General features: G+C 43.0%; 1 protein-coding gene across 10 annotated transcripts in view; it reads left to right on the top strand.

Moving 5' to 3' along the window:
• SLC23A2 (solute carrier family 23 member 2) overlaps positions 1-13,164 on the top strand; it is an 87,201-nt gene that overhangs the window by 45,271 nt on the left and 28,766 nt on the right. For all 10 annotated transcript variants that reach the window (XM_083514244.1, XM_083514251.1, XM_083514252.1 and 7 more), the window contains 3 exons: positions 481-597; positions 3,252-3,409; positions 7,498-7,586. In XM_083514244.1, the coding sequence (XP_083370370.1) occupies positions 481-597; positions 3,252-3,409; positions 7,498-7,586 (364 nt within the window). The remainder of the gene's footprint in view (positions 1-480; positions 598-3,251; positions 3,410-7,497; positions 7,587-13,164) is intronic.

Consider the following 13,164-nt stretch of genomic DNA (forward strand, 5'->3'; position numbering starts at 1 on the left):
GAATATATCCATTGTAGTAAGTAGTATTTGTACCATGAATTGTGAAATCTTGGTCTCTTATGCAAGGTTTGCCATTATTACTATATTTATTCTTAAACGCCCCTTTCCTGATGATATGTGATTTGGTGTTCCTCATGCTCTATTTGTTTGTGTAATCCAATTGGCCATCATAACCTTTTTGGCGTAATGTGCCATGGTTATATTACAAGAAGGGTATAATGCCCTTCTTGTAGGCAAAGGGAAGAGGTTGCTTATATGAAAGGGTGTGTGTGTACATATCTCTTGCATACTGAGTGCAACAGATTACTTGAAAGCTAAAAGATCTTGCTTTTTAAGTGTGTGTATTGACGCTGCTTTGAAACAGGGCACAGATCTTGTCAAATGTGCTCTCGTAACCATGTTGCATATTGAACTGGTGCATTCTTCTATAATACTTAATTGCTAATTATTTGTTTCCACTGCTTGATCTGTTTTTAACAGAGTTCACTGGCGGAGACACTAGATAGCAGCGGAAGCTTGGACGCCCAAAGAACGGACATGATATACACAATTGAAGATGTTCCTCCCTGGTACCTCTGCATATTCTTGGGATTACAGGTACATATTGTGAGAAAAATGTGGTGCTCTCGTTATTCCTACTGTGCTATATTTAATATTTTAAGTATTATTCAGCAGGAAAAAAAGCTTTAACTAATGCAGGCAAGCAACACAGGAATGAAAGATTTCAAGAACTGATGTTGGCTTACAGTCAGTTTTCTCTTTGGTCCTAGTTCTCTGAATTTTAATTGCTGAAGCTGGGAAGGTGAGAAGCCAGTTCTTCTTTCACTGTACTTCAATGCAACAGTAGCATATTGGTACACTGGAGAGGGCAAAAATATTTCTGGAGCCTCTGGAAATGTTTGGCCTAGTGCTTATATAGGCAGTTCTTTACCCCAGAAGTCCACATTGATTTGCCCCATAGCTAGGTGCACTTGGTGCATTAATTTGGGAATTCTAAATACAACCCATAATCGTGTACTGCTGTTCTACCAACGGGTGATCCTGGGAATTGTGGTACTGTAGTCTGCACAGCCTTGTAGCCAAAATGAGGTATTTTAGAAGCAGAGGTGGCTCCACTAGGAGTCAAAATGAGGTGGCTACCTCAGGGAGCAGGTCTTAATATGTATTTAAGAGCATCAAGTAGGAGAGATACAGACCTGACCAAAGAACAGAACAAGCCCTATTGAAACAAATGGAAGCTTTGGAAGGTCATAGTAATGCTTTTGCAAAGTTTCCATTCAAGTCATTGGGTCTTGTCCAGCAGAACTTCCCATTGCTCCTGTAGGCCTGGGAAAGAAGTGCCATTTCGTTTGTGTGCTGCAGGGACTATACTGTCATCGATCTGGTCCTGCTGACGGGATCCCTGTGTGTGTAGTTTAAGAGAAAAGACCCACGGATCCTTTGCCTGCAGTTCTGTTTCCGGTCTTATGAGGAATGGTTGAAAGACCAGGGTAGGTGTAGTAGCCTGAAGAAGAAAAGATTAAGTTGTGGACATGACAGTATCTGAAGGACTGTCATGTAAGGTGGAACAGCTGTGTTATCTGTTGCTCCAGGGCAGGACTTCCAAGCAGATTCCGACTAAACCTTAGGAACTGTTTGGCAGTAATGCAGACTGCTTTGGCAGCTGGTGGACTCTCCTGCACTAGAGGCATTTAGGCAAAGTCTGGATGGCTGTCTGTCACTGACTTCTGAATTGTAGATCCTGTACTGATCAGTAGGATCACTAGGTCCTTTCTAACTGATAAGCCTGCTGGCCCACAAACTCAATTTCCCCCATGCCCAGGAGTTCTGCTCTTGGTATCAAGGCATTTCTAAAGAAAATATGCTTTCCAGTATGTTTGTAAAATTTTTATTAAACTGTGCTTTTGAGTGCTTCATTTTTGCAGTGAAGGACCATGCCCTTTGAATATATAGGAACATTTGCCATTTATTATGTAGTAAGACTTTGGGAGTTTGTCAATTTATAACTTATACAGCACCGCTATCCTTAGAGCCAAGTTTCCCAGAATCTCGCAATCAGGCAGAAATGAAGGATGGAGATAACAATTCATTGATTATCCCCATTACAATCTTACATATAAATCTTCAAATTATGTTCCAGATCCTGCACTTGGCAGGGAACTGAACTGGATAACCTCCAAGATTCTGCCTGACCCATTCAATTGTATGCTTCTATATCCTTAATTTTTTAAAGAATGACTTCATACCCTCCAACATTATTCTGATGAAAATAGGGAGGGAACGTCCCATTCCATAATGATAATTTTACTATTTATACCCCACACATCTTATTGGGTTACCCCAGCACTCTGGGCAGCTTCCAACATATACAAAAACATAATAAATCATTCAACATTTAAAGAACAGGATTGCCTTCAGACGGCTTGGGGGTTGGATAACTCCATGCCCTCCAACATTTCTCCAATGAAAATAGGGACATCCTAAGGAAAAGGGGGGTATTCTGGGATCAAATCAGAAACCGGGATGGCATCTCTAAATCAGGGACATCCCTGGAAAATAGGGACACTGGGAGAGTCTGAGACTTCCATAGTTTCTGTGCAGTGGTTCTGCTCCAAGTCATTACACAGAATCTGTCTCTTAGTCTTCATAGACTGTCAGCAGCTCTCCAGGGTCTTGGACAGTTCCTGTCAATGCAGCTACCTGAGATTCCAGTGGCTGATCCTTCTGCATACGGAGCAGGCACTTTACAACTGAGCTATGGCCCCCTCCCCATTGTTTATTTACCATATGCACACTGCAGAAAATAGTTTTCAGTAAGGTTTCTTGGTAGTATAATATATAACTGCTGATTTTATTTTACACTGGCATTTCCTAACCCTTGGCAGGAATCTATCCCAAGTGAAGTTCTGCATCGAGACCTAATTCCTTAGGGAGTGGTGGTGCTGTGCTCTCCAGATGGCATTTAACAACCTATTGCATTGTTTGTGGTCTTCTCGCTTCTACTTTGCTTTGTGCTGCGATGCAGCACCACTTCTGCTTTGGTCTTGCCAGACGGCATCTATCTTCACAGTTGCGTCCTGCTTCTAGAAATTGCTTATCCATAAGCAGGTGTTAATTGATGGCTGTTCGGAAGCAATTTGGAAATATATTGCGCTTGAAAAATATGCTCTTTAGCTAATGGTAATGGTGTAAACAAACTGAAGGCAATCGTATATCATGTTTGTAAATAAAATAACCCTCTGTATTTGCAGCATTACCTGACGTGTTTCAGTGGCACTATAGCAGTGCCCTTCTTGCTAGCAGATGCCATGTGTGTTGGATTTGACCAGTGGGCTACTAGCCAGCTGATTGGGACCATATTCTTCTGTGTTGGAATCACAACTTTGCTGCAAACAACGTTTGGGTGCAGGTAAGTTAAGAGAATGATATTTGACTGCCTGTTAACTGTTTAGAGGTACACCTCTCCCTATCCCAAGCAACTAGTTCAACTTTGGCCAGTGATTCAAGAATTAAAGGTAAAGGTAAAGGTACCCCTGACCGTTAGGTCCAGTCGTGGCCGACTCTGGGGTTGCGACACTCACCTCGCTTTATTGGCCGAGGGAGCCGGCGTACAGCTTCCAGGTCATGTGGCCAGCATGACTAAGCCGCTTCTGGTGAACCAGAGCAGCACACGGAAACGCCGTTTACCTTCCCGCCAGAGTGGTACCTATTTATCTACTTGCACTTTGATGTGCTTTCGAACTGCTAGGTTGGCAGGAGCTGGGACCGAGCAACGGGAGCTCAGCCTGTTGCGGGGATTCGAACCGCTGACCTTCTGATTGGCAAGTCCTAGGCTTTGTGGTTTAACCCACAGCGCCACCCACGTCCCTCGATTCAAGAATTAGTGCAGCTTAAATAAAAAAGTAGGTCAGAAATAAGTAGCCCGCCTGAGTATACATGTTAATTTATTAAAACAATAATTAGCTATTGAAACTTTTTTTAAAAAAAAGCATGACTGATATTTCAAATATCTGAATCATGTGAACCTGCCTTGTGCCAAGTGAGATGGTTGGTCCACTGGTTTTCTCTGAAAAAACTCCACCAGAAGCCCTTCCCATCCTTCCGGTCATTTCCCAAGAGATGCTACCAACGATAGAGCATGGAGCCTTCTGCTTGCAAACATGCGCTTTGCCTCTGAGCCAGGGCAAAGGGCCCTCATCCAACTGCGCGCATTTGTGGCACATTAGCAATCCAAAATGGGGACCAAAAGCAACAGCAACTGACCTCTTCTCAGTCTAAAATTCACTTCTCTGCCTTGCTAACTGGGGGTGATTCCAGCTCACTGTAAGCATTGAGGGGATAAACTAGTTGATACAAGTATGGTTGTGGAGAGCACGCACTGTTTTGTGGGTAGTTTTGCTCTCTGTGATTTCCAAAAATATATATTTAACTCCCACATCCCTCAAAAATATCCTTTGTGGTAGCAGGGAATTCTGCTCCAGTACTTCTTTCTATATATTTATCCTAAATATATAACAAAAATTTAAAATAATATTAACAATTCATTGTATTAGGCTCTTGTTATTTCCTTCCATGGCACCTGTTCTTCCAAGTAATATCAAGTCTTGGAGTCTTTCCCTAAAAAAACAAGGTATTTGGCATAATTTACATATGAAATAGAATATTGGATGGTAAGATAGCAGCAGCTCAGTAGGAGAGTTCAGTTAAGCCTGTTTAAATAAACGAAGATGATTGAAGAGAATCTTCCCAAAGAAAAACCTCAAGCCCTGGGCAATACAATTTCAAGTTTCTTGAATTAAAGTAGATATGATCTAGTTTCATATCAAGTGATCCACAGAAATATATCAATTGTACCAATCTAAGGGACATTTTTTGTCCTTTGTTTTTTCCTGACTTGCTCAGAATGTTCTTGCTGTTTCTTCCAAGACATGATGCTATAGTTCCCAGAAAGGAAATCTTGTTCCTCTCTGTGAACTGCCCTGCTCTGTAATTCTTACAAACCTTAAAAGCAGTTCTTCCCTGAGCAGAGGAAGCCCAAAGGCTATAGCAACCATATGCAAAAATCTTCCTTAAAATAAGCACTAGAAGACAGAGCTCTCACTTCTGGTTTTCTCCCTGCAAAAATCAGTGCTAAGCATGGGTAGTACTAGCACACTGCATCGTGATGAAAGCAGACTGGGGAAGTGAGATGGAGGGAGTGTAAGAATCTACTCCACACAGCTGGTTTCCTAAGCGTGAACGGGAAATTTGAGAATGGTACTTCTGTACCAGACTTCAGTCCTTTAATCTTCCCCTTTCTCTTTACGTCAAACTTTTCTGTATTTTGCAAGCTCAAATTCCACTGGTACAAAAATACTTTAATGGTTTCTGGCTATTTACTTCTGATTTTAAGAATCCAAGTTATTTACACCAGCATAGGTTCATCTAAAAGACAAACATCTTCATTATTGCTCTTGCCACCTGGATGAACTCTAAATGTGCATTAGTAGAGCATAAGTGAATAGATACAAGATTGTTTGCACGCTCCAGCCTTTAAAATAGTCTGTCACAGTATCTCCAGATTTTCTCTTAAACCTTTTGGATTCTCCGTGTACCTCATTTTTAGAATGTTTCATGTTTGTTAATTAACAAAACGTATATACTGTTTGATTGTAACAAAACCTGTAGCAAAGTAGCACTAATTCCTTCGACCCCACCCCGGTTATACTTGAAAGTATTTGCTGCATGTTAACTGACAGACTTTTGACAAAGGGGTTATTGTGGCTGAACTATTTGAGAAGCAAGAAATGCACTTGTTAAGTCTGATATGTCTCACATGTCCTAAATAAATTTGCTCAGAATAAGAAGTCACAGATTCTGTAAGATGCTAAAAAGATCAGTCCTTAATCACTATAAAAAGTGAACTCATGGCTTAAATGCAATTTGATTTAGGTATGTTTAAACATGGACTGATTCTTATTTTTACCCCACAGAGAAGAAAGAAACCCTTTCTGGAACTAAATTCTAAACACTCAGTGATCTAACTTTTGAAGAATGTATTTAATTGCCTACACTTAATTAGAGGGCTTTTGAAAGGGTAATGTGTACGTGAGGGAGAAGAGCAACAACTTTACCAGGGGCAGAGCACAAGAGCCAACAAAATCCCCGTGATATTGAGTCATTCGCCCAGCGTACCTCTCTGCTGTTACAAAGAAGAGTGTTCAGTTTTTGCTCATGTTATAAATCAGGCGAATATTCCTTTGTGTTTCTTCCAGCATTCACCTTACTTGATTGATATGGATAGTTGTGTGGGTTGCTGTTAAAAAGCAAAGGCCACGGCTTATTGCCTGTGCAAATTTGAGTTGTTTATGTGCACTTTATAAATAATGATATTCTGCCAAAATATCTTGTATAATACAGATATTACACTTCACAAAGTTTAATATGTTGTCACAGCACCTCTGTGTGGTCAGAAATACATTGGGTTGTATCAACAGTGTCACTCAGATGATGGTAAGGCTTCTATCAGCAGAGCGGGATGGGAATCTTTTGGCTATTCCTTTTCCCCCCCTTGTAGCTCCCCCCCAACCCCAACCCCCCACTATTCTGCTCTTGAACCAGGGGTTCCATGCCAACTTGAATAAAATATTGTGGGGGCCCAGATAAGGTAAGACCCACCTCGCATAATTGATCACATAACGCAGTGCACACACAGCATTTGAATGGGAATGCCCATCAACTTTGCGGGGGCCAAAGCCCCTGTGGCCCCTAGGAGTTGGCTCCTAGGTCTAGAACCTATTTCTTCTTAGGGCATGGGGAAGAGATTTCTAACCTGCCTCACACTATAAGGACTTGGGTGGGTAGGGACATTAAAAATGAATAGAATCATAGAGTTGGAAGGGATACTGAGGATCGTTTAGTCCAACCCCCCTGCAATGCAGGAATATGCAGCTGTCCCTTACGGGGATCGAACCTGCAACCTTAATGTGTTCAGCAGCACACTGAGCAATTTTGAAACAGTTGTTGAGACTGCCTTTTATCTGGATCTTGGAGCTCATGTAAAGGAGCCCTGCTGGACCATCTGGTGCGGTTTCCTCTGACCTCTGAACTATGCACAGCCTGAGCATTTAGGACTTTGAATTCTACTGCATAATCAATACATGACTACAGTATGGAGAAATTATTTATTAAACTGTTCATGCCACTTTCTAGAAAAAAACCTCGCAGGAGTGGATTGTATTAAAAAATATTACTTACTTGTCTCTTTCATGAGAGAGCTCACTCTAATATTGCCATTTTGCTGATGGGATAATATAACACTGGCTGTGGCTTGTCAAAAGCCTCCCAAATAGTCCACAGATAAGCTGGGATGTGGACTCCTTCCTCACCCTCATTTATCTTATTGGTATTTAAGACTTCTTCTGATGCTTCTTTTCCTTAGAAAAAAATCTGCATGGAAGTTATGACACTGCACAAAAAGTTTGAGGTATCTCCTTTTTCTCTTTTTCTTTCTTTCAGGTTACCTTTGTTCCAAGCCAGCGCTTTTGCATTCTTGGCTCCTGCCAGAGCTATTCTCTCTTTGGACAAATGGAGATGCAACAACACAGGTAAGAAAAAGCAATTTCCATCTTAATCTTTCAGGTAGTTCAGAGTGGGAGATGCAACAGAGGAAAGTTGTCTCAATGCAGATTTAATCTAGGAGATCACATTCTCTAAAGAGTAGAAACCGTATTGAATTTTGAAAATACCCAGACAAATGCAGCAAATTCCATAGCCTCTCCCCAGGGATTTGCACGCCAAACTGGGCTTCACATAAGCTTTCCAGGTTACTCTAGCATGCCAGTTTGGGCTTGACTCTAGCAGGTGAGTGAGAAGAGGTCAGTTTCAAGCTGGTTACTTACTATGTGAAGACTGTCTAACATGTTTCAGCCAAAGCTTTTGGTAAGGTTTTTGCTGTTCAAGTTGTTGTTGTTGTTGTTGTTACACACACACACACACACACACACACACACACACACACACCTCCCATCTGGCCTGGGTTTCCCCAGCCACTCAAGAGAGGTACCAGAATTTGTCTCACACTAGTACACATCACCTTGCCAACAAAGGCCCGTATAGTCAAAGCTATGGTTTTCCCAGTAGTGATGTATGGAAGTGAGAGCTGGACCATGAAGAAGGCTGATCGCCGAAGAATTGATGCTTTTGAATTATGGTGCTGGAGGAGACTCTTGAGAGTCCCATAGACTGCAAGAAGATCAAACCTCTCCATTCTTAAGGAAATTAGCCCTGAGTGCTCACTGGAAGGACTGATCGTGAAGCTGAGGCTCCAATACTTTGGCCACCTCATGAGAAGAGAAGATTCCCTGGAAAAGACCCTGATGTTGGGAAAGATGGAGGGCACGAGGAGAAGGGGATGACAGAGGACGAGATGGTGGGACAGTGTTCTCGAAGCTACAAACATGAGTTTGAGCAAACTGCAGGAGGTAGTGGAAGACAGGAGTGCCTGGCGTGCTCTGGTCCATGGGGTCACGAAGAGTCGGACACGACTAAACAACAACAACAAGTACACTCGTTAAACAACTAAAAAAAAAGTGTGGGCTGCTAGTAGTGATGGCTGTATGGATCCTGCATCTTCAGGGACTTCAGTGCCTAGATGCAATAGTGGGAGAGGAATGTTGCCTTCATCTCTGCATATGGGCTTCTTTTACCAGTTGCGGGAAACCACCAGAGGGGAGATTGCGCTTGTGCTGGAATCCTCTTGTGCCCAAATCCTGCTTGCTGGTTTCCCATGGGCATCTGGTTGGCCACTGTAAGAACAGGATGTTGGACTAGATATGGGGCATTGGCTTGATTCGCCAGGCTCTTCTTATGTTACTAATGTTGAATTCAATTGGCTACTATGGGAATTGGCATGGAATGATCCAGCAGGGCTCCTCTTATGAACATGCAACTCCCTCCCCATTTGCATGGGGGAGTTCTGCCCCCACCCTGACCCCTTTCCAGTGCCGAAAATGGCACACATGTGCATGGTCATAATGCATGCCAAACACACACAATTGGGGAGTTGCCTGTATTCTTTTATATACTTAAGTATAATGGTGTATGTATGACCTGTTTTACACAGCTGCCTAAATCTCCTCCTGTGGGTCTTCCCAAGCAATCTGAAAATACGTTGACGTATCTGTCTCTGCTCTTCTCTCTTCATGTGTCCTGAACCCCTAGCCACCAGTCCTGCTGGTGTATACAGTCCCAAGGGCAAATGTTAGTAGTCCCAACGGGTCAGGAAACACTGTCCATGTTCAATACTGAAAGCCAAGTCCATAGTCCAACAGTCAGGCCAGGTCTCTGCCTCTGCCTCTGCCGCCGATCCAAGCGGTTCAGTCCTGTGAAGCTCTTAGGACAACCAAGCTGTGGTCATTCAACATGAGAAGTTGAGCAGACACAGCACCTCAGCTCTGCTTCTTTTTTATCCCTTGAATCTTGATCACAGCACCTGGGCTTGATAAGGCAGGTGACCCTCACCTGTCCTGAGCCTAATCCACTGACACACCCCCTCCTAGGTCAGCTCTAGTGAGCTGGGCTGGAGGGTCTAGCCTGCCTCAGCCTCCTAGAGACCCATATACCTACAGGACCGCCTCTCCTAGTATGCCCCGTGGAGGACCTTAAGGTCCACAAATGACAACATTTTGGAGTTCCCAAGTCGCAAGGTGGGTAGATTGGTCTCAACTAGGGCCAGGGCCTTTTCATTAGTGGCCCCAACTTAGTGGAATGCTCTGTCACAAGAAACTAGGGCCCCGCAGGCCTTGACATCTTTCTGCAGGGCCAAGACAGAGCTGTTCCGTCTGGGCTTTGATTTGGACTCAGTCTGACTCTTATATTTCCCTCCCCTTGTGGTTTTGATCTATGGGCTACTTTTAAAATGAGGCTGCAATTTAAATTGCATTTTAACCTGTATTTTAAATTGCCCCCCCATTATGTTTTTACTGTAATTTTACTGGTGTTAGCCACCCTGAGCCCAGCTCTGGCTGGGGAGGGCAGGGTATAAACAATAATTATTATTATTACTAGATACATGGCACTGCTCTCTATGCCTCTGACGTGTTCGTGGAGACGGGGGGGGCCCTCTGGCTGTGGTGATGGGTCCTCCTCCTCTGGTTCCTGTGCAGTGACCCTCATCCCCTCACCATCCTCTCCCCCCCCCCCGCGTGTGTTTGTGAAAAGAAGGCAGCCTCAAAAAGTACAGTTTGAACTTGGCTTTTTCTACTAACTATAGTTGAGCATAACTGCAGTTTGTTCTGGTCTAGATGTCACAAACAAGCTGTGGTTTGTCTTAAAAAGAGTAGTAGAACCCAAACTCCACATGGCCATGCCAGAGGAGGAGGTAGTGTGTTTCAGTTTGTCCTTCCAATGTTTTGGCTCCACGGTTATGGTAAACCATTGTTTATTCACAGCAAACACTAAAGAATGAGCCTGATTTCTACTCTGAAAACCCATTTTTTATTATTATTCCTGCCTTGCTTATACAGTGGTGCCTCGCAAGACGAAATTAATCCGTTCCGCGAGTCTCTTCGTCTAGCGGTTTTTTCGTCTTGTGAAGCAACCCTATTAGCGGCTTAGTGGATTAGCGCTATTAGCAGTTTAGCGGCTATTAAAGGCTTAGCGGCTATTAAAGGCTTAGCGGATTAGCGGCTAAAAGGCTATTAGCGGCTTAGCGGCTTAAAAAAAGGGGGGGGAATTGGAACACTTGCAAGACGTTTTCGTCTTGCAAAGCAAGCCCATAGGGAAAATTGTCTTGCGAAGCAGCTCAAAAACGGAAAACCCTTTCGTCTAGCGGGTTTTCCGTCTTGTGAGGCATTCGTCTTGCGGGGCACCACTGTACAACATATTTATGGCATTATTTGGAGCCACAGTGTCTTGACTACATTGGCAAGTCTAAGGAAACTAGAACATGATAATTTTTTGTGATGGTGGGCTGTGTGTGTGTGTATGTGTGTTTGTGTGTGTGTTCATTCTCCTACGTATATTCTTTCTGACAGGTCTTAACAGGGCAAACAAGTATAAAATAGCACAAAAGTACTTTTGGAAATAATTGGCATGTTTACATGACTAGAGGCCAGGGCCAGATCTGTTACTTAAGACTACAGTGCAGCCAACGCTAATATTGCACTTGATGAGAAACAACTGTCCTATGAAGAAAGAGAGTAGCAACAGTGTCCACATTCTTAGCTGATTGCTTGCCTTTTCTGAAGGGGCTACAGGTTCTTTTCCTGAGCATTTGAAAGCAGAAACCATTTTTGGAATGGTTAGAGAGACCCTACAAGTCCCAAACTGGAAACTGGTCCAGTGATTACATAGGTTTTTGTTTTTCCTTGCTGAATGTGGCACGGCCCAGCAAGGAAGCAGAATAGGAAAGCACTCTGCTACAGACTGACCAAGCCCAGATGACTCAGGGCAACTTTGCTTTGAAGCACCTTTGGGAATTAAAATATATGCTGGGTTCCCAGGAAAGCCTAAGCAGATAGCTAAGAAGATTATGTGGAATCTTTTTTGAGATGGTGGCCTATCATTAGTTCCAAAGCTTGCAAAGAGTTCTTACCTCATCTTCCAAACAACAAGCATTCATGAAAAGCCATTATTGTTCCCATGTTGCAGTGAGCAATTAAGGCTGAGAGGTCTAAGGTCAGCTCTAGAAGTCCATGGTTGAACTGAGATTTGCACTCGCTCTACTTGACATTGCAGGAAGTAGTTTGGCAGTATGGTAGGAGGTCCTGTGACATGCGGAGGAGGCAGAGGGAGGGGCATTGTTACCACCAGTAGTTAAAAATCTCAAAAATACAGTGTGTAATACATACATTCACCAAGATTCAGGGTCCTTATTCTACAAGAGTGATTTTTGTGTTGAGTAAATGTAGTGGAACAAGAAGCACACTTTCAACTGTATCTGCAGCTGCAAGAGAGGTTGGCATATTCACCAAGTTTGGTAATTCACAAATATTCAATGTGAATATGATATTTTGGGGTGGGGAGTGTTGCCTCTGTTTCCCTGATTGACTCGCCTTGCCTGGCTACTGATTTGCAGCTTCAGGAGACACATGTCCATACGCTGCTCAGCTGAAGTCGTAGTTCCTTCGTAGTCCTGCAAATCCTCTTTTCCAAATGGATGGCAATAAAAAGGCAAACGCTTCCAAATTCTAAAATAATAATCTCAAAACAAGTGTACAAAATAATATGCTTTCAATTTTGTTTGCACAATAATTGTGCTGCTTTGGTTTTCTGGTTACAGAATCTGTTTTTGTGTAGAAGCTCAGGCCCCGCTGAGCATATATTCTTGTGTCCTAATTGCAGGATTTTAGGTCAAATAGCCTGACTGCAGCTCTAATAGATCAGGATGGCTACATTCTGCATGCCTCAGGGAAGAGCTACTGTATGGAAATTAGGAATCATAAATATAGAACATTTTGTTTATGAAAAGAATCTTTGTTCTTTCATCCTTGACCACTTCTAACCTTCATGAGGCGTCAGACGGGAGCTGCTATTGCGGTCTAGCCATCCCAATTAACAGGCGACAGATCTGGAGAAATAATATGCAAAAGTCACTTTATCTGCACTCCGAATCACCCCTCTGCAGCTCTTAAGTGGACCTTTGCCTCCTTTTGTGCCAACTCTGGTTACTTGTCCATTCCTAGTTTCAACAGTCTTGAAACTGGCGTTAGAGATTAGCCCTTGAGGAATGAATTCATCTAGAACACAGCCTAAATACAGAATGAATGATTTACAAATTATGTGAGGGAACAAATAAACAACGATGGGGTGGTTTTTAAAAAGCAAAATATATAAAATAATGTCCATAAGAAGTACTGGGGGGTGGGGCAGATTGGTGGTGGTAGATTCTGTTCATTCACTAGAATGGCCAAACAGTTGGATTAAAGCTGTAGAAGGAAATAGGAGGTTCAGCACTGTACTAACCTCAGGAGCAACTCATATGAATGTTGCCTGTGCCAGCCTTTCTAGCCATGGCCAGTCAGATGCCAATTGATCACTGACAAGCAGATTCTGGAGGTGACGACTGTGCCTTGGTCTTACTACCCAACACCTGGTATTCGGGGGTATCATGGTTCAGTATCAAGAGAGCAAGTTGCTAAAGTTCTGCAGTCGTCTTTCTTGGAGATTTTCATAGAAAGGTTG

The sequence above is a fragment of the Podarcis liolepis genome (assembly GCF_965112155.1).
Source record: "Podarcis liolepis genome assembly, chromosome: 7".
Lineage (NCBI taxonomy): Eukaryota > Metazoa > Chordata > Lepidosauria > Squamata > Lacertidae > Podarcis > Podarcis liolepis.